Source organism: Equus przewalskii, chromosome 1 (genome assembly GCF_037783145.1).
Source record: "Equus przewalskii isolate Varuska chromosome 1, EquPr2, whole genome shotgun sequence".
Taxonomy (NCBI): domain Eukaryota; kingdom Metazoa; phylum Chordata; class Mammalia; order Perissodactyla; family Equidae; genus Equus; species Equus przewalskii.
The window spans coordinates 94,346,327-94,373,711 of record NC_091831.1 but is presented as its reverse complement, the minus strand read 5'-3'; the positions used below and the strand labels follow the sequence as shown (position 1 = coordinate 94,373,711).

General features: G+C 50.0%; 1 protein-coding gene across 2 annotated transcripts in view; it reads left to right on the top strand.

The window, feature by feature from the left end:
• Positions 1-23,631, top strand: part of ABHD2 (abhydrolase domain containing 2, acylglycerol lipase) — a 96,312-nt gene extending 72,681 nt beyond the window's left edge. Inside the window, exons 7-12 of one of the 2 annotated variants that reach the window (XR_011539639.1) lie at positions 9,756-9,848; positions 12,240-12,350; positions 14,669-14,738; positions 16,251-16,335; positions 17,812-18,598; positions 18,721-23,631. Coding sequence is in view for 1 of the 2 variants with exons in the window: in XM_008525427.2 (XP_008523649.1) it covers positions 9,756-9,848; positions 12,240-12,350; positions 14,669-14,738; positions 16,251-16,335; positions 17,812-18,008 (556 nt within the window). In the remaining variant the exon portion in view is untranslated. Of the gene's footprint in view, positions 1-9,755; positions 9,849-12,239; positions 12,351-14,668; positions 14,739-16,250; positions 16,336-17,811 lie in introns of both variants that reach the window. The other variant, XM_008525427.2, reaches the window with a different exon arrangement.
• The last annotated feature ends 3,754 nt before the right edge of the window (positions 23,632-27,385 follow it).

The following is a 27,385-nucleotide window of genomic DNA, read 5'->3' as shown; positions in this document are numbered from 1 at the left end:
TGTCTCCCTGCGGAGGCTCCGTGAGGCGGCTCACTGTGCTGATGCTCTGGGAGTTTTGTCGGACAGTGGGTTTCTGAAGGACACGGGAGACGGGCAAACCAGGACCTGAGAGCTGGGCCTCGTGATCCCAGGTTCCTCCTCCCTACAGAAGAGTGAGTGTCAGATGGCATCTGGAAGGGATCTGTAGAAAGCATTTAATCTGAGTCCTCGCCTTCAAATATTCTTCTCTTAGGCATCCCCAACATCCACTCACAGGAGATGACCAAAGGGTCAGGGTTGATCTTGCCCCTTAGTCTCCTGCCAGCAGGACCCTGCAGGGTGAGTCCTCTGAGGGCATCATCGTCCACTCTGACTCCCCTCAAGATCAGTGTTGTCCCAGAGCTCTCGAGGGTCACCACACTCACACACTTACACACACACTCATTCGCACACATCTCTCCAGACTCTTCAAATGCATTCATGTATTTGCCTGTGCTCATTCTTCATGATAATGTCTTTTGTTACAAATGCAGATGACCCATTATTAAAGATCTCTTGAAGAAATCCAAAATCACACAAGAAAGTAAAAAAGTCTCCCTTATTGATCCAGCCTAATGCCAAACAGTCCTTATAGGTAATAAATGAATCCTTCCTTTTTGCCTCACCCATATCTCTCATGGTGTAGTTTAAACCTATTTCATCATTTTCGGATGGATAGAGGCCATGTTGTTTCTAAAAATATGTTACTAGAGTTTGAAGCCAGCACATCCAAAGGACAAATGCAGGCCTAGAATTCAGCCTCTGCCCACGAGGCTTAACGTGGCCACAAAGGATTTAAATGTACCCAAAAGTAGGCGTGAAAGACATCCCTGATGGAACCTTTCCTGACTTCTAGGACCAAGGCCTGGGTTCCAGTTTTCCTCACCTGCAAAATGGGGATGACAGTAATAATAAATAGTAGCTACCTCATAGCGCCGTTGTGAGGGCGAGAGGAGTGAACGCATATGAAGGCCTTAGCACAGTGCCAGCACGTAGCAAGCTGGTAGTCACTGTCATTATCATTGCTAGTCACTGTAAAATGGGCAGTGGGGTAGGTCAGTGGGTCACAAAGACCGGTCTGGTGAGCTGGTCACTGTCTCACTTCACTGAGACTCACCTGGGCAATCATGTTAGAAATAAATTCAGTTTCTTGGGCCCCACCCGTGGAGATTCTGATTCATGAATCTGGGCCTGAGGCCAGGAATTGGCCTTTGGACACATTTCAGAGGTGGCTCCTGATGTTTAGCCTCGTTTAGCTGTCATTGGGCCGGGCGCCTCAGTGGTCTCTCCGGCTCTGGTCTTACAGGCCCAGGGTGGTCCCCCCGTCTCTCCTTGGGACGGTTGGGAATCCCCCTCCACTCCCCTCGGCACTTGGAGAGCCAGCTGAAAGGACGTGTTCCTTCATCCCTGCTTTACTCGGAAGATTTCACTCCCAGCTCATGGCCAGTATGTAACCAGAGTTCACCAAAGTCCCCTCCTGACCAGTGACTGGGATAATGGAGAGGGGAAACGGGGCCTACCACAGGATTCAAGGGAGCAGGGCCCTGCAGGAGGACCTTGCCTGCCCGCACCTGACGGATGCTCCAGTTTTCGGCAAGCCTTCTATCCTCCGTGCAGTTGGCGTCGCTGGAGTCCCTTCCCAGACCGAGTGCTCTGAAATTACCGTGAGCACTGACTTTGTGTTCAGAGAGCCCCGGATTTGATAACTGGGAGGATGTAGGACAAGTTAGTTTTCTTTTTTTTTTCCCATGTGCAACATCTCAAATGACAACGGCTTCCTTTCATTTTGCTGCCGTGGCGCCACCTGCTGTTGGCAGAAGCACACGATGCTCACGTTCGGGGAACCAAGATGTGTGGACTAAGGCAGGGGTGTCAGAAGCTGGGAAATCACGATCTGTGAGGTGCTATACCTTTTGTAGACATCGTCTACACCAGCCCTCTTTGAGACCCTCAAGATGCTCATACTTGCAATTACCTATCGTCACATCACGCTCCTGCAGCGAGGAAAGAGAGAGGCAGCTTTGTCCTCTGGAGCACAGAAAACTGATGCTAGGGCTAAGACCTGTGGCCCCACAAGGGAGCTGGTGGCAGGTCAGGGAGACACGTCCCCTCTCTCTGCTGCCACTGCCCAGGGCTCAGGTCCCCTCAACATTTTAACGAGATCTGCTCACCAAAGGACAGTGCCTTACTTTAAACCAGTGTCACCTTTCTTTCCTGCCAAGGCTTGAGGGCCATGAGCCTTTTCGGCGCTGGGATGATGGCAGCCGTGCTTCCTTTACGCCGAGGTGGAGCCGCGAGGGCTCGCCGCCCCTTGCAGGGCCACACACACGGGAGTCCGTGCTTCCGGTAAATCCCTCCCGGTTGAGTCTAGAGAGCTGCTTGTCAGTGACTGTCCCCTCCCTCTGGCTTCTCGGCTCCGTAGCGCACCTCCCTCTAGCCAGAGCCAGTTCAGGCGCAGAAGCCAGCGCCCGCTTGCTGTAGTGAACAGAGTCTAGCCGCTGCTGACAAGCTTGCCTTGGAGGATGTGCTGACCGCTGAAGGAGGGGCGCGAGCCCTGGAAGCGCATGGTGTGGGGCCGGCTGGACGTGCTTCCTCAGCAAACCGCGGCCGGCCAGCCCTGGCAATCTGCGTACTCTGGTTTCGTTAATCATCTGCAACTTTATTGTGAAAAGCCTCAATGATGACTTCACCCAGCGAACTGCGACCAGACAGGAGGGTGACAGGGACCAATAGTGGTGCCAGAAGATTACCCGCAGATTCATTCACTCATGGATCCCTTCAGCTAGACTCCCTTCTAGGGAGTGGGGACAAGGCATAAAAGTTCCCCACCCTCGTGGGGCTTAACAAGAAAGGAAAGGGGGGGCCAGCCCAATGGCATAGTGGTTAGGTTCACATGCTCTGCTTCAGCAGCCTGGGGTTCGCCGGTTTGGATCCTGGGTGCGAACCTACATACCGCTCATCAAGCCATACTGCCGTGGTGTCCCACATACAAAAAAATAGAGGAGGATGGGCACAGATGTTAGTTCAGCGACAATCTTCCTCAAGCAAAAAGAGGAAGATTGGCAACAGATGTTAGCCTGAGACCAATCTTCCTCACCAAAAAAGCCGAAAAAAAAACAACCAAGCATTTTATTACAGTTTGGGTATAAGAGATAGTCTGTATCTGAGGGCCTCACAGCACTTAATGACAACAGAATGGTGTTTACAAAGCAGCAAACCAACAAATACATGTCACTAATAGATTGCACACTAGGCATATGGGTGCCAAGGAAGTCCTCAGTCAAGTGGGGAGGGGTTTTGGAAGGAGGTGAGAATCAGGAGGAAGTAGCCCAGTGCCCAGGCCAGTGGCAAGGGCCCCTTACAGGACAACAGAGGGATGACCAGATCTCCCAAAAGGCAGTCCTGCTCCCGGCTGAGTGTGCGTGTGAGCACCGCTGAGTTTAGCACTGTAACGTCCCCATGTTAGCAGGCTTTCCTGCCATGGAGAAGGGCTGGGCACCACTTTCCCTACCAATGGCGCATCTGTTCTCTCCTTTGCTTTTAGTGGGCAAACTCCAGGCTGTGGGTGAGTTTATGAGCAAAGCGAGCATTATTGTTCAAGTCCTTCTATAGAACTGTACCTTCATCAAGCCTGGGTTTACAGTCGAAGAGCTGTCCAGCAGCTTAAGATTCAGTAATTGTGTATCAGAGCTAAGCACAGGGGAAAAATCTGCTGAGTTCAGACAAAACTGTGGGCACAACTCCAACCTAGGAAACGGCTTACCTTTTGCACCACTGGGTTGTGAAGCTGACCACAGGGAATGCCCTCACTGCCTTGGGGATTATTGTTTATTTTTCGTTGTTAATTTTTTTAATCAGAGAAATGAGAGTGTCTGACATGCCCTTTGACTTAGCGATCCCATTCCTGTCAAAGTACATCCTAAGGGAAACGCTCTGATGAGGAAGGAAGGGGGTTTGCCGGTGGTCAGCCCTCCTCCTGGCCGAGCTCCCTGCCCCATGTGGCCACAAAGCCCAGCCGGGCAGGCACGAGGGATTGGGGCCCACTCCCCGGCCAGGCAGAGGGGAGGTTTTCTTTCACTTGCAATCTCAAGCTGAACTAGCTGGAAGTAATGACCTCCCTGGAGGTCGGCCCTGCCCCTGAACCACCTGCTAGCTCGGAGCCCTCTGCCTGGGTCCGTCCTCTCAGAGGCCACTCTGTTCAAGGCTGGTCCTGGCTTTGCTCCCACTGCAGTACGACTGTCTTGTAGGGCCAAGTTAGAAGTAACCCACATGTCCAGCATGAGGGAGAGTTGTAAATTATCACTCTCAAATTTAGTGGAAGACAAAGCAGCTTTTATCTTTAAAAATCAAGAAAATGCGTAACATGACAGATTGTGTATATTAAAAGTAGAGAGGGGGCCAGCCCAGTGGTGCAGCAGTTAAGTTCGCACATCCGCTTCGGCGGCCCAGAGTTCACTGGTTCAGATCCTGGGTGTGGACATGGCACCGCTTGGCAAGCCATGCTGTGGTAGGCGTCCCACATATAAAGTAGAGGAAGATGGGCACGAATGTTAGCTCAGGGCCAGTGTTCCTCAGCAAAAAGAGGAGGATTGGCAGCAGATGTTAGCTCAGGGCTAATCTTCCTCAAAAATAAATACATAAAAATAAAATAAAATATGTTAAAAAAAAAAAAAGTAGAGCGGAAGGCCACTATGTGAAAATATGATTGTAGGGAGGGAGAGATGGGCAGTTGTACTTTAGTGGGTATAGAGTTTCAGATTTGTAAAATGAAAAAGTTCTGGAGATCTCTTACACACAGCAATGTGAATATACTTAACACTACTGAGATGTATACTTAAAAATGGTTGAGATGGTAAATTTTATGGTATGTGTTTTATACCACAATTTAAAAAAAAAAGATAGTACCTGGGCAAGCCTGGAAGGGAACCGCCTCCCTCCACAAGTAAAAGTAGTTTTCTTACATCGGTGTCGTCGCATTCTGGGAAAATTCTTAATGCAGTTTAATTTTAAAGTTTCATTAGCATATTGCTTTCAAGGTATTTTTTCATACTGCCTAGCTCCACATCCCATAAATTCATCACCAGTCTTAATTTGCAGGACCCCTGCCTTCTTTCCCCTTTTGGGATATGAGTCATATGTGCCCATCCCAATCTCACAGAAGCACTCTCTCATTCTCATCCTCCATATTTTCTCAAAGACCACAGGAAAGCTGTTGGGCTCTTCTCACAGTCTCTCAGCACTCTGAGATGTAATTTATTTGAGCCAGGAGAATTTAATTCTTTTGGGCGTTAAATGCATTCTTTCCCCAGTTCATTCTCTCCCAACTTCAATTCCTTTTCATCAATGCTTGGTCCACTCGTTTTGCAAAGTACGAGTTGGAAAGTTGAGCTTTCTCTCATCAGTCGCCCATCAGGGTAAAATGGTTGGCTCAGCTCTTCCTTGCCTAATTGATGGCCCCAAACATAATTGTAGACACCTGTATCTGAACCCTCTTCTAAGTGGTTTAAAAATCCATCTCCTTCCACAACACCTTTTAAAATTCTTTTAACCGTTCAAAGAGAAATCCCTCACCAGCCGATGGCTGGGAAACCAGTATGGATAATGTCTTATTATTTAATGTTACATTGATTAGAAGTAAACGTTTTAAAAGAACTTTATTTGTTTTGACAATAGTTAAGTAGGTAGGTGGATGGATAAAGTTCTTTAAAAGTCCATACAGATGGTTCTGGAATAAGACTCCCAGTGAAGCCAAGCTGGTTTTGGGGGAAGTACCCCGGCTTGGGTGCCCATTTTGTGGTTTGCATCAAGAAGTGTAAAATTCATTTCTTCCATCTGATCTGGCAGATCTTACCCAAACATTCTCCACAGTTTTTCCACCTTGGACTTTGGACTCAATGCAGGTCTGTGTTTTCTTGCCATATAGCACTTTTCTGCTTCTCTTTCTGAAAACTTTTCTTATTTTGAACAGCCACCCAGTATCCATCACAGGGTTCCTTCCACTCCTGCTCCCCTCTCAGCAAATCTCACCGATCCCTCTGAGATCTGTGCACAATCCTGAGTCAAGTTCGCCTTGGGTGTGCTCTGCCCAGTGCCATACTGATACCTGCAGCTGTAAATGTCATCTTTCCCTCCCCTTCTTGCCCATTTGCCCTCGTGACTCTGCTATTCTCATCACCCTGTCATACTTGAAGCCTGTCTGCCATGTTGTCTCCTTTTCATCTGCGTGTTCCCTCCCTACCACTTTCACCTTTCTCTTTAAACCCTCTTGGTTGAGTCATCTAGTTTCCAGGCAGACATTCTCCTCATTCTTATAAGATGCATGCTCCATCTAGCCCAGGAGCCTGCCAGCCTTCAGGGCTCTTCAGCCGAGGCCAGGGTTCAGACCCAGTCTTGACACCACTAGTTGGCCAGCTCTCTGCTTACCACCCCTGTCTACCAAATTCCATCTACCATTAGCAGAAGCAATGAAAACACCACCAAGGTTCCCCAGGGTGGCCTCTGTCACCTCTGTGATAGAACTGTCTAGATGCTTGAGCCATGGAGCAATCTGGGTGTGCAAATGGATTCTCTAGTTCAATGCTCTAATTTGACAGATGAGGAAACCGAGGCTTGGAGAGGTGAAGTGGCTTGTGCAGAGTCTGGCAAACTACCTGGTGGCGTCAGATGGGCCATAGTTCAAATCCTTGCTCTAACTCTTGCCAGCCCGGTGGCCTGGACATCTTGTTAGACCCTCATCCCATCGCCAGCCCCAAGGCTCGTTTGCCACACTAGCCTGGTCCTGTCTCCTCCCTCCCACTGCAAGAAGAGGGCAGATAAATTGGAGTTTGGCTTGATGGGAGCTGCATGAGTGAGGGTCCTGATGAGGCTATGTGTAGAGAGGTCCCGATAACCTGCTGGTCTCTTTACCATCCCTGAGGATGGTGGTTGAGGCTTGAAATCAACCAGTTAATACTGATTTTGACTCTTGTCTCTATCTCTTTGGGGTTTTTTTTGTTTTTTTTTTTTTTTGGAGGAAGATTAGCTCTCAGCTAACTACTGCCAGTCCTCCTCTTTTTGCTGAGGAAGCCTGGCTCTGAGCTAACATCCGTGCCCATCTTCCTCTAGTTTATACGTGGGACACCTACCACAGCATGGCTGCCAAGCAGTGCCATGTCTGCACCCGGGATCCGAACCAGCGAACCCCGGGCCGCCGAGAAGCGGAACGTGCAAACTTAACCGCTGCGCCACCGGGCCGGCCCCTTGTCTGTATCTCTTTGATCTTTGATTCTGCCCAGCAGGGCAAATGATTTTCAGTAGCTCATGATCCGTAATGATTTTCTATCTTCTTTCTTTCTCTTCCTCCTTCTTCATTATTATGGAAAATTTTAGACATATATAAAATAGAAAGAGTAGGATGTTGAACCCCCCATGCACCCACCACCAGCTTCAACAATTCTTAACTAACTCTAAGCCACTCTTGTTCCTTTACACCACATCCACTCACCCCTCTCCCGTAAACTGGATTATTTTAAAGCAAATCGCAGACATCGTATCGTCTGTAAATATTTCACTCGGTAGCACTAAAAGACTCTAAGGACTTTTTCTTAAACATAACCACAATACCATTATCACACCCGAAAAATTAACAATAATTCCCGAATACCCCATTTCCAGTCTAGTGTTCAGATCTCTTTGATTGTCTCAGAAGTGTTTTCACAGCTGGCTTATTTGAATCAGGATCCACATAATGCCCACACTGCATTTACTGATTTGTCTCCTAAGTTTCCTTTAGTCTATAGGTTCCCCTCTCTTTGATTTCTTTTCAGGTTATTGTTGGAATTGAAGAAATCAGGGCTTTTTAAAATAAATGGAAGGAATGTTTTTATCACACGTTGATGTTGATTAAGTCTTATTAAATCAATATAAAGTTACCAAAGATACTGGGAATCAGTGTTAGCCAGTACTGACTGGGTGAAACATTGGCCCCAGCATCCTTGTCCCTGCCCTTCTTCGAGCCCTGGGCTCTGTGGATCCCTGGAGCCTTTCAGCAAGTGGCACCTGTGGAGTTATTCAGTTGAGAATCTTCTGCAGTGCTGGAGCATCCTCTCATATCTTAAGTTTGTGGTCAGCACCTCCTCCCTTCCCCACCTCTGCACTCCCTCTAATATGAAGGGGACGCTAACAAAAACAGTCGGGAGGTCAGCAAAGGGAGAAATGGATGAGGGCGAGAGACAGCTGGGATCCCAAGACCGTTGGCCCCCTGGGGAAGGGGCAGCCTGGGGATCACGGGTCAGAGGACGGGCGCCGCCCGAGGCAGCAGGTGTGGTTCACTGACTGGCCAGCCCCCTCCTGCCTCCCTCAGACTGAGAGGCAAGTGTCCACAGGGCCCCCTTAGCTGGGGTCCCACCCACGGTGCTCTGGCCTGTCCTCTTCCTGCCGCTTTGGGGAGGCCCCCTGTGCGTTTATAGCATGGCCTTTTGACCTTTGAAGGGGATGTTAGTGTACACTCTGAGCTTCAGCCCGTGTCTCATGAGCATGGCACAGCCCATGAAATCCACACACCCTTTGTCTTTTAACTCCCCACCGGCTCTTGTTTTTTAACCATAATATTATGGGAAACAGTTGCCATTCCAAATTTGAAGTGTGGCAGCTTTGGGGAAATTGCTTTCAGAAACTAGTTTTAAGAGCTGCCTGTGAACCACCCAGTCTCCTCTCCTGCCATCTAGAGTGTGAAATCGATGGATTCTGTGCGGGACTGGTGACATCAGACCCATTCCCAGCATGCATCAGGCCTCGAGACCCAGAAACCAGCAGGAGGGTTAGCGTGGGCGGAGTGGTGGGAATTAGCCGTTGGTGTTTGTTCCCTTGACATGAGGATGGGGCAGCCTGCTGCAGAGGCCGTCGAGAAGGCTGGCCGTGCCGTCTCCTCCCGCCGTGCTGGGTGGCGGCCAAACACGGGCTCTGGAGCCGAGCAGGCCTGGCCCAGACTTCAGCCACACTCACTGTTCTGTGTGACCCAGGGCCGGTCCCTTGACCTCTCTGAGTCCTTGGTCTCCTGATCTGGAAACGGGGATGTTATTACCTGCCTAGTGCCACTGCTGGGGGGTTCATGGTGACCTCAAGTCAGGCAGGCCTAGCTCGTGCCCGCCACACGCCCTGGCTGTGGAGGCAGAAGGACTCAAGACCAGCCCCTCCACTGTGCCCAGACGGGCGTGTCTCCTCCCTAGCTCTCCCTCCATTCCTCCCCCTTACACGTTCCTGGCTAATCAAAGGAAGCTCCAATTGTGTGATTTCCCTTTCCCTCTCAAACAGCAAGAAAAGAATTTTTTTTAGATTTTTCCTGCACTGTAGCTTGGCCCACCCACCCTTCCCCTACCCTCTCCTGTTATTAACCCAGGAAACCTTGCTTTCAGGGTGGGAGGTGTTCGAATGACAGTTGAAGCCGGCTTTGGTTCTGGCAGGTTCTAGCAGGGTCTGTGACTGAGAGAAGTGGGGAACGGGGTGTCAGGAGTGTCACCCACGAAGCCTCGGGCCCTACAGAGGTTTCTCCGTGGGGTCTCGCGGTCAGCAGGGCTGTGGTGACCAGCGGTTTCTCCGCAGATCGTTTGAGTCCCGCGTCCAAGGCCCTGTGCCCACGGAGGGAGCTGGTGCTCTCCGGGCAGGCACCTTCCCCAGGGGCGAGGGCCTCGGCTCCCGGCCTGCGCCCGCCACGTCCCCTCCCGGCCGCGGTCCCCTCACTTGGGCTGTGCTTCCCCCAGGGCCCAGAAGACCTTCATGCAGTGGGATCAGTGCCGGCGTTTCTACAACTTCCTCATGGCGGACAACATGAAGAAGATCATCCTCTCGCACAGGTACGCCCCTTCCCTCTCCCGGCAGACAGCTCCTCTCTGCTTATTCCAGAATCCTGTTTCTCCAGGGCAAAAAAAAAAGGACAGGGGTGGTGCCGATTCCATGGTGGCCACCTTGTCCCGAGCCACCAAGTTCACCGCATCGCTTTCTGCTGTCATAATTCCCCATGAATCCAAGACAAGAAGCCCGCTCTACACCATTCCTCCCCGAGTTAGAGCAGCCCTGAGGGCAGCTGGTCGCTGCTTAGGAGCCTTTCTCCTTCGGCCGCGTTTGTGCTCACGGATCAGGATTCGTGCTCTGCTGGCTCCTAGGGCTCTGACCACGCAGCAGTTTGACACAGTCCAGCCGCCGGAACGAAGCGCTGCGTCCGCAAAGTCCCCCTTGCTCGTCCTGCCTCTCCCTCGGGATCCCCGAGTGGGCTGGCCCCTGACAGAGCGTGCCTGACGTGCTGTAGGACCCGGTAAACGTCACTGAGGATTTCTTCCCCTTGGTTATCATTGACAATGACAACCACGTCATCGTCATCTCTCCCTCCTCCCCTGCTCCTCCCCTCCCGCTGGACAGGGTCACTCAGAGCCCCCCGGCCTCTCCCACGCTGTGCCCTTGTAAGAATGCCCTTCCCATCATCTCTGCTTGTCCAAACCCACCCCATCCTTTCAGGCCCATCTCAGTCCTCCCCCATGAAGCCGACTCTTCCACCCGCCAGTTGTTTTCCCGTTGCTGCCGCTGTGTGAATCCTGCGTCTTGAACTAAACTGTCAAGCGCTGGAGGGCTGGGGCTTCTTTGATTTCCCCCAGAGCCTGGCACATAACGGGCCCTCAAAAAATACAGCTTTAGGGTTTTTTTTACGCCATCCTAGGAAAAGCAATCTGACTGAATGATCAGTTTCTTACTCTCTTTTTCTCCTTGGTTAAAAGAAAATGTGGTACTTCCCGGCCCGACCACACACCCCAGATTGGGCTTCCTGTGGGCGGGGTTCACGTGGTGCCCAGGGAGGGCTGGTGCCGCCAGGCCGCCCAGCACGTCCTCAGGTCCTCATGTTGGCTGGGTGGAGGACAGAGACAGACCGTGTCCCCCATGCTGGCTGGACGTAAACTGTTTCCTTTCAGCTTGTGGTGTTTGAGCATCAGTTGTCTGCTGGGCCCTGAGTCGGGAGTGACTCTGACGCCAAGGCCCAGCCCTCTGTCCGCCTCTCCGCACCTCTGGAAGGGAAGGTGGCTCCTCCCAGGGGACGTTTGTTCTGCTACAGGGCCCACTCTTGCCACTAATTAATTAGTCTGGAAGGTCCATCATGTAATTCATAAAAATTGGGAGAGTCTTCTGAATGTGCTTTAAGTATATTTACATTCTTTAAATTTACCACAGAAAGCCAAACATCTAGAAAATTTAGGGACACTATTTTGTTTTTCATCAGCACTGTCCACTTTTTTTTTTCCACTTCTATTGAGATATAACTGACATGCGGCACTGCATAATACAGACACTTTAAATTGTAAGTTCTCTCCCAAAGGGATAGGATCTTCCTAATAATCTTTTGAAAAAAAATAAATTATTAAAGAAATCTGTTCCTCTTTTTCGGGAGAGGTTGTGAACGGATCCCAGAACACTCAGGTTCCATAGTGACTTTTTCCCCCGCTTTGGGCCAAACCTTAAGGTGGACTCAGTCCTCCTCCAGCCGTGTGGCTGAGCTCTGGCGGAGAATGGGAGCCTAAGCGCGCTCATTTTGACATCCCCCCCCATTGTCACCCTCTCCAGATGGACCTTCTTCTTGACAGAAATGATAATTCTCCTGAGTGTGCGTTAGCTTTTTAGCCAACATGTTGGAGAGCCCTCGATTTGCTCAAATGCTCAATGGGTTAAGTGACAGAAACGGCTCATAGGGGAAAGAGGTTCTGCCAAAGGGGGCAGTGTCAACACCCGTGCAAAGATGAGGCCCCACAGCTTTGGAGGGAGGCCCCTCACTGTTGGGCCAACGGCCCGCCACTCCCCACAGAGCCCTCCTGCGGTGAAAGTTCTGTAATCTTCTCCTCGGCTCAAACCCAGTCTTTAGTTTGTGTGGCTGCCCATGAAGATAAGGAACATAAGGTCTGGACGTTCATCTTTCTTCAGTCCTTCCAAAGTCAACAGTGCAGCTCGTCCCCAGGGCATTCTGAAGGCCGAGGGGTCCGTTTCTAACTTACCCGCAGATGCCTCGTCAGACGCTCTCTCCCGGCTGCCTCTGGGCGAGGAAGCTGGCTCAGCTGTGGTTCATTGTCTGCTTTTTAAATTAAAAAAAAATCTTTCGGCTTTGTTGAGGCATAACTGACAGAAGTGTAAGATACTTCAGGTGTACGACGTGGTGATTTGCTTTGCCGTCTGCTTTATTCTCGGTTTGCCTGCATGTCTCGTTCTAGGCAAGCTCTTTTTGGAGACCACGTGAAGAAGCCCCAGAGCCTGGAGGACACGGACCTGAGCCGCCTCTACACGGCGACCTCCCTGATGCAGATTGATGACAACGTGATGAGGTGTGCCCGTGCCCGGGCAGGGGCCAGGCAGGGGGCCGAGGGCTGGCACTGCCCAGCATGAGGGTGTTCCTCCATGCACTTCAGTGTTAAGGACTTTTTTTTCTTTGAATAAGTGTCCAGTGTTCAAAAACTTGAAGATTTCAGAGAAAAATCCAAATTTCTAGTTTCTCTTAGAAAATAGGAAGAGGATCAGACCACTTGTTCTGCATCCCTGTGTGACATAACGAGCTTGAACTGGGGCCCTGGGGGGTGCACGCCCGAGCTGTCCACAGCCCTCCCTACCTGTTGTGGCTTGACGTCGGGGCAGAGGGCAAGGGCCACGTAATCTGCATTTGCAGTGGAGTAAAGGAAAAGGAAGTATTTCTTGTACCTGCCTGTATCTCTATCAAAAGTAAAAAACAGGGGCTGGCCCAGTAGCATAGTGGTTGGGTCCACACGCTCCACTTCGGTGGCCCAGGGTTTGTAGGTTCGGATCCCAGGCGTGGACCTACACATGGCTCATCAAGCCATGCTGTGGCGGCATCCCACGTGCAAAATAGAGGAATATTGGCACAGATGTTAGCTCAGGGACAATCTTCCTCACCAAAAAATAAAAAAAGGTAAAACAGAAAATAGACCAACAGGGCTGTGTGTGGCAGGAAAAATGGCCAGAGTCTCTTTCTTTGGGGGTGTGAAGACTCCCCTCTGAGTGTAATACCCAAACCCCGCCCACTTCACTCGTTTACCCTGTCCATGCCTGGCCCCTCCAGGCCCAGGTCAAGACCCTGACAGTGTCCTCTTTCCTGATACCAATAGTTTCTGATTGAGGTTACCCTTATTTGGAAAAGGTAAAGTTGATCTCTGAACTCATCTTCCTCTTTAAAAACATCATCCTTTTTATTTAACTATCATTTGACACCGTTAGGCATGGTCTAAAGCAAGCTAGTGTCCATCCAGTAGGTAGGCAGATATTGACTGAGGCTGCGGATCTATACTTACCTTCCTATGTGATTTTAGTAGCTTTCTTACACCAAGTAACTGAAATATGCCTGCTAGCAGTTACTCAAAGGAAAAGGAAACTAGGAAATTGCTGGTATGCTCAGAAGGGGAGAATGAATGTTACCCATCCTCACTTAAGCTGGGGCATGTGACTTTATTGTGGTGTCTAATGAGGAAAAAAAACAGCCATTTAAATTTCCCATTCATCTTCTGAATCTTTGTAAGCCCAGAAGAGAACGTTCTTCAGTGCTCCCTAAAGCTCTTCCGTTTTCAGTGCCCGCGGGTAGCAGTGTTCGTGGTCGTCGCATTTGGGCAGCCTGCTCACAAAGCCGTCCCCAGTCATACTGGAGGGTCACAGTGCTTTCCTGGCGGCCGAGGCCACAAAGGGGCTGATCTCGTGAAGACCAATGTCCTAGAGATGGTCTCTGCCCTCGGCCTCCTCCCTATCGAGTGGCCCTCATAGTCCAGCCTGAGCTTTCTGGGTCCTTCCCAGACAGCGATGCCCACGGGGCCTGGTAGTGGGGGAGATCCACAGCTTCGGGGTAGGCAGGACATGTTAAAGACCCCAGGCAGAATAGAAAAACCCACCGTTCAGAAACCAGAGCCTCTAGTCTGTGAAACGAGGCTTTGAGAGCTCCTCCGGCCTGGGGTGGACTGCTGGTGTCGGAGCCCCGGGTGGAAGGGCACAGGCCTCTGAGCGCAGGGCAGAGCAAGGCTGCCGGACTTAGACACGGGGCACTGGAGCTTGTGTGAAACGTCAGCTTATCTCTGACGACTGCTCCGGGGGTGGACAGAATGGGTAACTTTGAATCCCTGTCTCATTTCTGTTGTTTGATGCATATTTCATTCCAGTTCACGGTGGTCCGGGTTACTCTGCCAGGAAGAATTCTGTTGAAAGTTCTAGAAACGCCTTTGAATTTCCATTTCACAGTGTCTGCAGTGACATGTGGTTTTATACTACCTCAAAAGACCTCACGTCTGCTAGTAATTACTGTAAATAACACATTGAGTAGTTACTCTGGGTCAGTCACCATGCTTGTACGCACTTTAATGTCATAAATCTCACAGTGCTGTTAAGGAAGTTTCTGTCCTTAGTTCAGTTTTACAGAGGAGAAGGTCAGAGAGGTTAAACGCTTTGCCTAAGGTCACACAGCCAATAAGTCGCAGAGCCAGGATTTGAACCAAGATGCCAAAGCCAGTGCTCATAAGCCCTAACTCTGGTGCCTGTGTACACTCTACTGATCTGAGAGTTAGTGTGGGAACTGGAGCAGTAATAAAACCAACTCTGCATTCCAATCTTACCACAAGCATTGCTTTGTCCTTTTCCATGCGTCTCCCAGGAAGTTCCATGGCTATAACTCCCTGAAGGAATACTACGAGGAGGAGAGCTGCATGAGGTACCTGCACAGGGTGAGTGGCAGCACCGACTGAGAGGTGGCAGCATCTCGGAGTTAGTGTCCCTCCCCACCCAGCTTCGCACACGGCATCACAGGCATCCCTCCGGAACTCCCCTGCTGGAAGTTCAGCCAGAGTCTGGCTCAAACCACTCTAGTCGTTGACTTGGGTTGATTACTGAACCAAGCTCTGTCCCTCTGTGAGCTCCGTGGATTAATCCCCAGCTGCCCCTGAGCGCAGTGCAGGACCAGGCTGCTCCTGTGTCTGTTTACGGCAAAGTCCTTAAAGTTGCTGCAACACCCGTTCTTTTCGGTCTTCCTTTGATGGTGGAGTCCTGCCTCGTTCCCACCGTGGTTCCTCAGAGATCCGTGTAGGTTTCTTACAAGCCTGGACCCCTTTTTTGGCCATTGTGTCTTTTGTTAGTGTGGTGCCTAGGACTGAACTCAAATTCCTGCCATGATCTGGCGAGAACAGAGTATGATGGATGCGTTTCTGTATCAACATGATGAGAAACATGTCAGTTGACAAAGTAGTCTGGTTTACATGGATGGAGTTTTCAGCAGTTGCAATAAACTGTGTGTATATTAAGTTTGCGGCCAACCATAACGCCCATGTGTTTTTTACCTGAACCACCACCAAACCAATCTCCCTCATTCTGTCTTTGCACAATTGCTCTTTTTACTCCAACACAGGACTTCCCACTTATCCCTGTCAATGTCCACCTGTGGGTTTGGCCCACAATCCCCCAGCTAAAGCAGATAATTGTGAATTGCGGTCTGCCATCTGTCATATCGGCCACCCCTCCTGGTTTAGCATCATCACCCAGCTTTTGGTGTCTTCCTCTAAGCCATTACAGAATCCTTGAGCTGTCTAGAGCTAATGTCAGAGACGTCCTGGTCAGCACAACCAGTCATTACACTACCTGGGCACGGCTGTTCGTTTATATCCAAGTTCTCCATCAGCACCGTCTCCACTACAATGAAAAAGGAGACTAGTGGCTCTTCTGCTGAGATGGATGTTGACTGCAACCCTGCTAAGCACTCCCCCATATCCACCAGGCTACTCCTCTTTCCGACCTTCAGACTCCTCTAGAAAGCCGCCTTTCTCTGGAGTGGAGCACACTCCATCTTTTCTCCCCACAATATAAACTGAATGAATACATACACAACTCTTTGTAAAGTCATTTTTCTGAAAGGTGTGGCTAACCTGAAACACGGTGAGGATCATCAGAATTTTGCCGGTGAGCCCTGTTGAGTACTTACGGTCGCTCCATCAGAGCACGTGGGTCACTGAGGACCCGGAGCTTTGCTCCTGCACACGCCTGCCAGGGCTGTCCCATAGCTGCAGTGCGATCTCCTGCCACTGTCAGGGAACACAAGGGGCCTGAACCCAGCTCTTCAGCAAACTGAGCAGTGACCGTCTTCCCTTTGCTTCAAAGACATGTCCGGTAGGGAATTTGAGCTGTGACTCTGTGGGCTCGCATAAAGGGAATCGATACTTCAATTCTGCTTTATTTCCTTATTGCAGATTTCTGTGCCTCTCATGCTGGTTAATGCAGCTGATGACCCCTTGGTGCATGAAAGTCTGCTGACCATTCCAAAATCTCTTTCGGGTAAGTGTTTCTTCCCGCTGCTCCCTCACTGATCAGCATATCACCATTGTCACTTGTGTCCCCTTTGCCCTGCTGTCATCTCCTGGAGACCAGCTTCTATGGGGAAGGACGTCTTGTGGCAATGTTCTTATTCAGCCTAGCCTGATAATCGTGGGGTCTGGGCCTGGGCAGAGCCTTCTCGTGTTCCACCCTTGTGCAGGAGACAGGAACATCATTTATATTCATAGACAAGAGGGGTGTGGGGAGTCCCCTCGTGTCCTGTGAAATTATTGTCTCAGGCTTATGATTCCATTAAGTCTTGAGAGTGTGACTTAAAGAGATATATTTAGACTTAAAACCTAACCTGAAAAGCAAACCCTGGGAATCCCCGACTTACCCTGCATTGTAATTCAACCCCTGGGACCAGTCTCCCGCCCTCCATAGTCCTCTATGGGAGGAGGGGTACTTCTGGCTCTCTCATAACCCCAGGGTAGAAGAGTAGATAATACAGTGGACAGAGGAGCCCTACACAACAGCGGCCGCTCAGCCCTGCACGGAGCAGTGAGGGAAGGCGGCGGCACTTGTGTCCTTCTGTACCTCCAGAGGAGCTTCCGCAGCTCGAATGCTTTCACACAGAAATTAGGAAATGGTGACTGAATAGGATGAATCAACAGGGTCAGAAAAGAAAAAAGGCCAGTAGAGGCAGAAGTGTGCATGCCAGGAAGCACCTCAGAGGCCTGGAGCAGCCAGCAAGGGACCCCTGTCAGTTATTCCCCTGGCTGCCCATTTCGCACACATCTTTAGTAACGGCCTATACTAGCCCATGTGGGACTAAGCTAGACGTGGACTCATCAAGTCAGGCTCCACGTTAGTAATCTCAGGGTGGCCATTTAGCATTCGCCACTGAGCATCTTTTAACACAACTTGCAGCTTTGTGTTTTAGTCTTAAAAGATAAATGTCTGCAATGAAATAGCATTGACTGTATTGAATTCACCTTGTTCTCTAGTAAAAAACCATAGAAACGCTATGCATCCTTCCCCAAAGCCTGGCCCCCGCCAATAGCCTCAGCATCACCTGGGAGCTTGTTAGAAATGCAGACTCTCAGCTCCTCCCCAAGCCTGTTAAAATCAAATCTGCATTTTAAGGCAAATCTCAGTGATTTGGATGCACAAATTTGGGAAGCGTTTGGCTGTACAGTCAAATCGCCCAGGGAGCTTTAGCAATACGAGTGCCTGGCTTCTCCCCGCAAAACCCACACAGCCCGTTTTGCCCCAAAGCAAAGCTGCTATTCCAAACCTGCTAGAGCCCACTGTCCTGCCTGGCCCACCGGATCCCCCCACTTTGGTGAACAAGGCAGAGCAAATGGAGGTCGGATGCCCACTTACTCGACCTTCCCCAGTGGGAAAAGCCTGCAGCAGCGTGGCCAGCTCACTTGGCACCTCCTGCCCTGTGCTAACCCAAGGACAGTGACTCACGCAGCTGCCTTTCACCTGCAGAGAAACGGGAGAACGTCATGTTTGTGCTGCCGCTGCATGGGGGCCACCTGGGCTTCTTTGAGGGTTCCGTGCTGTTCCCCGAGCCCCTGACGTGGATGGATAAGCTGGTGGTGGAGTACGCCGACGCCATCTGCCAGTGGGAACGTAACAAGTCTCAGTGCTCCGACACCGAGCAGGTGGAGGCCGACCTGGAGTGAGGCCCCCCGAACTCTGCCGCACTCCAGCTGCCCTCCCCTGGAACCGACCTCCTTCATCTGCTGTTTCAGGTCCCCCCTCTCCCCCAGTGACCTGGATCTGACCTCACACCATCAACGGGGACCACCCACCAGGCACACCTGTGCTGGAGTAGGCGGCTGTCCCTGAGAGCTCCAGGCTATTTTGTGCTTACTTACTGGTTTTCTCCATTGCGTTGTTAGCCATGGTGACAGGCGACAGGGTTCCCACCCTCCTGTCCAGTTTCACCACCTGGTTGCTTTTAAGCCAATTACATCTAGTTTCCCTATTAAAAATGTGTCTGAACAGCAGTTTCGCTTTGCCAATCAAAAGGCTTTTCCCCAAGAACAGTGAAGGATGTACATCATTCCCTGGTGGCTGTGTGTGTCCCTACTGAGACCCTGAAAAGAGCTCACCGGTCTAGGCCACTGCTGAAGATGCAGTTCAGCTGGGAGCCTGAGGGCCTGGGCCTCCCAGGCTGGAGTGCGGCCTTCTACATGGCAAAGCAAATTCCCTCAGTCACAAGCCAAGTGTCTCCCTCACTGTCTTCTAAGACGCTTTTCCCACTTTGCTGGTGATGGGAGTTACCTAGGGCACTTGTTAAAGATTTAGCCTCCGAGACCCCTCCCCTTGGAAAAGCTGCTTCAGTGGGTCTGGGGAGGGGTCTGGGGATTTTATGTTTGACAAGTGCCCCAGGTGATTCCCATCACCGGGAAAATGTGGGAAACACTGTTCTTCGGGGCCTTTAAATTAGAAACTTCTCGGTAGCTCATTTTATTGAAATTCCTAGGTAGAGGTGTCTCTGAGCTCCCAGGGACCCCCGAAGCAACAAGAGCTGTCCTGAGCAGCTGCCCTTGTGTGATCCCAGTGTGACGTCTCAGAAGGGGCCTGGGCCACGCCTGACTCTGCTTCTCACTGGCCATGTGACCCTGGAAAAGACCCTTGAACTTTAGTTTCTTCACCTGTAAAATGGGGCACTTGGACCAGGTAGATTGCCAAAATACCACCAGATCCCAAGTTCAATGACAAACTCAGTTTACTGCGGTTTGAGAGAACATCCCTCTAGGGGAGCCTGGGAGCTCTTCTCCTAGTCTAAGCATGTACATGTCATCATTTGCCTTTTTTTCTGTCCCTCATTTCAGAAAAAGGGGTGTTTTGTTTCGTTTTGTTTTGTTGAAGCACTCAATTGCAATTTTATTTTTTTAACCCAGGTCTCTCTAACGTTGGCTTTTGATACCGAACAATTCAAAAGCGGGATCTGAGTTTGGAGAAAGATCTCTCCAACCGAAGAGCATGTGATTTTGAAACCAGATTTTTAATTTAGTAGCCAGTGTTCGTAGTCTGTTGGATAGATCTTTCTGAAGTGTGTCTTCTCAAGTGAAAATGTCACTCTCGGTTCCGAGTACTCCGGTTCTCCGTTCTTGGGGTACTTGAATATGTAAAAACCCTGCACTTTGAAAAATCAGCAGTTGCTATCTAGAACTAAACAGAACTACGAGTGAAATTGCCTGGATACTTTTTAAAAAATGTCCCTGCTTCATCTCCTTTGCTCCAGGACAGACGGGAATATAAGTAGTGGGTCCAGGTGGATGTTTAAGGGGTTCCAGGGAGCCAGTTGAGGGCCCGGATGCAAACCCTCATGCCCACAGGGGTACGTAGCTGGGGCATTGGTCCAAATGACTGTGACAGTAATGTCTGTGACCTGAAGAAGTTGTTTTCTGACAATCACCAGATCTTCCTAATAACATCGAAAACAGCCATTATCTCAAAAGATTGAGATTTTTATGGTCTCCTCTTTGCTTTGTTCTAATTTCTCACACACCCCAAATTCATCATTGTGACTTTTCTCCCAAGTTGTTATTTTTCTACTGCATTTCCTCTTCATGTTCTTTTAGCACAAGTTGGCACTTTATCATCCACCCCTCAGTTTGGAAGCGAGTCCCTCTCCTCTGTTGCTTTTCCCTCCGCCCAACGACCACAGCTGTAATCTGGGAGATTCGTAGTCATATTTCCTACTACACCCTCATTCCTCAAGGCTTTCTGTGAAATTAGGGAAATGAGGCAATAACATCATGGGGTTGGATCACCATCCCAGGAAGCGAGAGGCTCCTTTCGTTGGCCTCAGGCTGCATCTCTTGACCTGTCCTGACAAAGCAGTGGCCAGGTACCGGCTCCATTCAGGAGGAGAAAAGACAGCCCTGTGGTCACACACTGGCGGGGAGCCTGGGGACCCAGAAGCCCTTGGAGCCTGGTCGCAGGGCAGTTCTGGTGGCCCCCTGGAGGAGAGGCACGGCTTGGGGTGTAGCCTTTGTTGCCGTCCAACCAGAATGTCCCCCACAGGACTGGGGGGGCCGGGTCCCAGCTGAAATCTTTTCAGTGTGTGCCTCTGAATGGCACTGACATTCCATTTTGGCTCACATGAAATCGACTGAAGCCCTTTGTTCGAGCATCGGGCTCGCGAGCATGGAAATGAGAATGTGACTGTGGCTGTCTTACAGGAAAATTCTTGTCTGTCCCTGAATGAGAGCACAGAGGCATTGAATTCACAGAGATGCAAACTTGCCTAGTAAACAAGGGGACAGCACTTTACATGTGGTCAGCTTTTTCCTTCCTCCAGCTTCACTTGCTTCTCTTCCTAAAATCCTTCATTTCTGATGATAACGTGAGCGCTCTTCTTGCTATTAAGGTTCTGTTTGGGTTAAAACAAGGCTGAATTTTCAAAGAGCATTTGAATATTATATTTTTAAATCAGGTTAAGGATATAAGACGTAGACAGTTCTATTGCAGGGATAACAGGCTAAAAACCAAGGAGGGAAAGCACCCCCATTTCTCCTGGTTGTACCCCCCGAGTCCTAAAGGCTTGAAAGACGCTGATGAGTAACTGATCCCAGTCAAATTAGGATTATCTGGAAAATGGTGTCAGGTCTCCTTGATTCATCTGTGTTAGAACGGAGTTGAAAAGACTGGAAGAAAACCTCTTGTCTCCTGCTGTGAGTTTGTACCAGTGATTCCAGAGCAGCATAAAAGCAGAAAGCTGTTTGTTGTCACGATATTCTTTTAGCCTCTGAGCAGCATCTTACACTTACAGGGAATGCTCTGACAAAGTGTAGGAGTGGAAATATGCCTGAAAGAGGAGCATTCCTTTCTTGACATGGTGTTACGGAACCAGAGTCCAGGAGACCTGGGTTCTCGTCCTGTCTCCACTCCACCTCTCCAAGTCCCAGTTACCTCACCTTAGACCATCTCTAAAACCGCTCCATCTAGTTACCCGTCACCTGCCTGAACATCCCCACTTGCCTCCTACAGCCCTTGCAAGTGGAAACGGATACTGGGAAGGGACTCGGAGAGAGGGAGCTTCTGCAGGAAGCCTTTGCTGGGGAAGACCCTTGATCTTGCCCCAAGCCCTGTGTCTTCGGCCTCTCTTCAGAGTCTCCACTGTCATCTCAATATCCTTGCTGTTGCGAGGTGGGGGTCTTGTGACTGGGACAGGTGCTGACCATTGGAAGAAGGCGAATGTCGCCATCCCGCTGTGTCCTCAGGCAGAGCACTGAGCATGCCCAGGGCAGAAACCCTTCCCGCTCAGGCTTTCATTGGGAAGCTCCAGTCCTCATTAAAGCTGAACTTTCTGGGTAGCTGAGCTGATACGCCTGGCATCCGAATGAGAGCTCTCTTTGTAACTTGTGGTCCATTCTGCCAGCTCCTGGGAAACAATACATGTGTTCTTGTTTATGTTTGCCAGACAAGCAGATGTCCGAGATGTGAGAGGTTTTTCTTTCCCTGTGGCATTGATTCTGAACTAGAGCTGAAGTAAAGATCACTGAACTCATCTTTGTCCTTCAGGCAGCACAGGAGAGTGGTTAAGAAGCATTTCTCTGCAGCATCTCCCAGTATCCTCTGCAATCCTTTTCTTTGCCCAGAAAGCCTTAACTTGCCTCCAGAATATGCCCTGGTATTATAACAATATTGTGGCATTAGATTTCCAGTTCTTCTGCTCTGGAAGTTTGAAGCGAAGCCAGAGCAAAACCAGAGAATTTCTGCACGTGGCCTGTACGCTCCTTGTTACGTTAGGCCCCCCACCCCTGGACAATATGAGTGATCCAGAACTGGCCAAATGCCTCATCCCCGAATGCCCGCCTGCCTTCTTGGCCTCACTCTGTTGTCCAAAGCCATTTAGATTGGATGCCTCAAAAAGCCCTGAAAAGGGGACTTGCGTGGCCTTTAGAGGGCAAGCAATTGAGGGAAGGGTCTCTCCTCCCTCTGTTATCTAAGCAGAGGGAAGTGCCCCCTCTTCGTAAACGAGGATTGCTTCTGCCAAGTTGTATTTGAAGCGGAGGGAAGGGGGACTGGCCGCTGCTGGCAGTGAGCACTGGATTGCTAACCAAAACCAGAGCTGCGTCCTCTGCCTGTGTCGCTGCCACCGCAGCCTCCAGATGCGGGGGCCCAGGCACCCTCCCGAAGGGGCCCTTGGAAGTAGAGTCCGGCTCGGCAGCCATTCTCAGACTCCCAGACAGTAGACAGCTGCCCCTTTTGGAAGAGTCAGTCCTCCCGTTTCCTGAACTGTTTTTCCTAGCATGGGTAAGCTTTCATGTATCTCTAATGAATAAGCTGAAGTGAATTTCTAATCAGTGGATTAAGTCCTTTTAACTCAACTCCTGTCAATTAGTAATCAAATCTATAACCTACCTTCTGTTCCTTCTAGTCCGCATTAGCAAAGAAATCTACTATTGCCGTAAGTTGGGGACAGTCCACTTATAGCACCTGCAGAAACACCCTTCATCTCGCTGGGCATGCTCCTTCCAGACCACCCACGTTGAGCAGCCAACAGTCACCGAGAATAATTGCTGGCCCCCTTGGTCCTGGCGTCAGCCACTCCCCTCTCAGGCTGTTCATGTGGGTGCACCAAGTCCCTGGGTGTAGGAGTTAGGTTTTATTTGGTTTTTGTTTTGCCTCTTCAGTTTTCCTAAAAGACAAGTCCATGTGGAACCTTCTCGCCGCTCCACACCAGTTCCAGGTGACCTGGGTCTCCCACTCATGGCCTCAGGAAGGCCTTCACTGTACCTGAGCTTCTGACTCCCACCACTGCAGCTGCCTTAGCGACACCAGGGCCAGGGCCGGGGTGGGGAGCCAGTTTGCATTTCCCTTTCCCTGGTTAGGCTCCGGCCCACCACATCCTCCCGTTGGCAGATCTGCTTCCAGATTGGTTTTTGAGAACCATCACTTTTACATTCCTCATTTTCGTTTGTTTTGTTTTATTTGGATTTTCTGAAACTTAAAATGCTGCCCTGAAAATAATGTATTTTTGAGTTTGTGTTCTGAAACCCTCCGTGCTGCTGGGCTTTGGGGGGAAATACAGAACCCTTCAGCACCGGGGCGTTTAAATTCGCAACTAGCAATGCAATTTTTTCTAAATACGAGGATATTTACCTTTATTAAGAAATTATACTAAACAGTGGTGTCCTAGATCATTTTATGTTCTCATATTACTTTTGGTTCTGTTTTGATTGTGTGTGGTGGTAAACAAAGATCATTACAAAAAAACCTGTAATTTTGTTATCTTTGATTCAGTGGAATTTCTTTACTTAAAAAAAATAAAAGACTAAAAATGTTGGCTGGCTGTGTGTCCTTTGTATGGTGGAGATTTTCCATCTAAAAGAATTCTTCCTGTATGTTCACCAAAGCATGAGCTTGAAGGAAAATCGATAAAACACCAAGTTCTCATCACGATTGATTTTTAACCCAGCCTTGCAAACAAATACCAAAGAAATGAACAGCCCATGGTCTCCAGGCAAGAAAGCCAAGGCCTGAGATAAGTGAGATATCAGCATTTTAATCACTTGCTCTGTAAAGTGAACCATGGAGAGACAATGTAAGGTGAGAGGTAAGTGGTGGTTCCCATGCATGATTTCTGTGCTTTTCTAACAGTGCTTTGAAAAGACTGGGTGGACATCACCTAAACTAAGATTATATTGGGTTGACTGAGTGGTGGAGGTGTTTTCTTCTCCTTTGTATCTGTCTGAATCCCAGCTAAGGGTCTCCCAGGGCCAAGCACTGGTCCAGCCAGGAGAGTTGTACCAGTCCATGCTCCCCTGCCCGAAGAGTCTTGCACTCAAGAGTTGTCTTCCCTCCTTGGCTGTGCAAAACCTTTGACAAGCTAGGTGGGGTGGGGAGTGTTGGTTTTGGAGGATGTGCATTTACATGACCTCAGAATGCCCAATATCAAATTTCAAAGTGCATCCCTCTGCTAAGCAAGCTTCCCCCCACTTCCTATGCCCCACAAAATAGCCAGGCTATTTTGATCCATGAAAACCAACTTGTAAAAAATACTACCTATGAAAAGTACCAGATGGAAGAGATTCCAGGCCCAGGGTGTTAGGTAGGTCAATGCCAGCAGCTTGCCAATATGGCGGTTTAAGACCACCAGCTGTGCCTCTCCTAAGGCAACTCTAGAGATCTGTGCTGGGTCACATTTACCTATAATCACTGGCTGTGCAGATGGTGCCAATATATTTTGTATTATACCTTTCATCAACAGCCCCCTTGGCTCTAGCCCGATAGGGAGTACTTTCCCATGGCGCGCATCAAACCCCAAAGTGGATGGCCCTCCATATGTACGACAGCCTCCCTCCTCGTTTCTTTCTTGGGATGCCCCCTTAGGAGAGGTTAGGTGAATGTGCCAGCCGTGGACCTGGGTGGTTAGGAAGACGTTATGGGCAGTTTGGCTTTGAATGGCTGAACCCCTCCCCAAAGAGGGGATAAGTTAAACCCCTCTCTCCTGTGGCTGTGTGCCACCCAGAACTTCATTTTGATTCATGCTGTCTACCCCATTTGGAATTACACCACCATCTCTACTGAAGACTGTTTGGTTTCCTCCTAGTTGTTTCCGCCTTTATCTGATGATGGTTAGTGAAACTGACCTGGAATAAATGAAGTTCTGATTTCATTGTTTTTTTGCCCCTCCTATCTACACCTCCCCGAATAAACTTTTGATGCAAAGTACAAGTTGTAACAGAACTAAAGGGATTTGGAGCCAGAGTTGCTGGGTTAGAGTCCCATCCTAGCCACTTCCTAGCTCTGACCCTGAGCAGGAGTTAACCTCAGGTTTTTGTTTGTTTTTGTTTTTCTCCTGTATGATGGGAATAATTCTAAGAATGCCTATGTCTGGATATTGAGAGGATCAAATAAAATAATATTTTTCAACGTGCTAGTGTTATTTTGGGCAGCGGTTTGGGCATTGTCTGTTTGGTTCCCGCTCATAAATCACCTTCTGGGACAGTGTAGAAACCAGAAGAAAAGAGTGTGTGGTGGTGCAGCTCCAGCCGGGGATGTCTAACTGCCGGGCCCACGGGGAAAGCAGAGATGGGCCTGGGTATAGTTTTCAGAAACATCCCTGGGCTTGGAAGTGCTGACCAGCCACACGTGTGCATCATCAAACTCTGATCCTGATCTCTTCCTTCCGTAATATAGCCACCTTGAGAAATCAAGGGATGAGACCTATACATTTCCGCCTGATGGCAGGGCTACTGCTGGGCACAGCCCCCAGGGAGGAAATTGCTGTAATTCTGGACCAGATAGCCAGGCACCTGCTGCCTTCCCAAATGGGCTTTTGCAGTCCTGCTTCTCTGTCCTCTCTGCTCAGGAAGAGCCAAGTGCAGAGTCTGCCTTTAAATCCTTGGATTATTAAAACTTGCTAAAGTGGGTTCCTCCATATCCTCGCCTCCATATGTCAACACACAAGATTTAGGGCAGTGCACCTTTGAGCCACCTGGAGACCTTGGAAAGATCCTGATGCCCAAACCACACGCAGCCCAAGGACATCAGACTGTCTGGGGTTGGGGTCAAGGCCTCAGTAGTTTTAAAGCTCCCCAGGGAGCAGGGAGGTTGCAAATCACTGCTTTACTGTGCAGTCTCCAGGGAATCCTATTAAAATGCTTCGCTGGCAAGCTCCCTGGACCACAGTGAGTACTGAGGCTCCTGGGGATCCTGTGAGCATCCAGACCCAGCACTGCCGAGTTTCCTCAACACCAGAGCCGCGCCTGCCACAGAAAGTGAGATAAAACATGGTCCAATTTGCCCCTTAAGCGACTCTTCAGCTCTTTTCCTGGCTGGCTTAAGACCAGCGCATCCCTCTTCCATGTAGACTTTGCCAGGCAACCAGGCAGCATTGGCAAATCCGGCTCCTCCACATCCCTTGGGTGAATTCGAGGCTCTGAGCAGTGGCCAGAGGCTCTGAGCAGTGGCCAATCTTGCTCAGAGGCTCCGTGAAGCTAGTGGCCCATTTCCCCACCGAGACGCCCATCCACACCTTAACAAATTGCCTCCATCTGCTAACAGACAGCATTGCCCGCAGGTCCACATGAGGATGGCAGAAACGTATCATGCTCTGTTCAAATTACTTTTATGGAGCAGAATCCCTGCCTCATCCCAGATGTTTCCAGAAAGGAAGCTGTTCGGGACAGCAAACAGTTGTCATAAAATTCATGTTTTGTTGTCCCCTTTCCCACATTCGGTGGCTTTCAAAAGAGTATTTTATTGGCCCTCTTCCTCCCTCTCATTAATGTGGGGGTGGTGGCCCCTTTAGGAATCCAGCACGTAGGCAGCTGGCATTTTGTGAGGCTGAGCACATCAGACTATAACATTGATGGTCCTCAGACATGTTCTCCCAAAGGCGGCACCAGGGGGCCTGGGCAAGTTCTGGCTCAGGGGTCTCTGTGCATGGAGGGGCAGCACCAGGGCAAGGCCAGCAGGGGGCGCTGCTAGCCCATAGTCAGAGCCCACTCAGGGGTCCCAACCCTGCAGCTTCCTCCTCAGAAAGCCCCTGGGCTTTTGTGTCAAACCCAGACCCTAAGCCAAGGCCCTAGCCCTGCTGACTTTAGGGGGGACCCCAGCATCCCATTTGGATTTGACTAAGAGCCAAGCTGCCTGAAGAGCCCCTGGTCAGCATCGGCCTGAAGTTTTCTCCACATCCTGATCTCACTGATAAATGAGAGCCCCCACAAATCAGAGGGTGGACCCAGGCTGGTCCAGGAGGGGTCCCGGCAATCTGGGGCCAGGGGAAGATGGGAGTCAACCAAGAGGGATCAGCCACTGTTTCCCTCAGATTTGGGGCACGATTCGTTTGAAAACCAACTAAAAGTATACCTTGAAAGCTTAAAAAAATGCTTATTCCTTTCATTTCTTTAACTCAGCCGCATCCTTGTCCCCACTCTACCAACACCTGTACTCTGGGGTCACCAGGGCCCCTCATTTGGCAAATGCAAATCTCCATTCTCTTATCACTTGACCTCTCAGCACCATTGGACAGATGTGCTCACGCCCTTGTACTGGAAATACCTTCTCAGCTGTAGATCTTCCGAGAGATGCC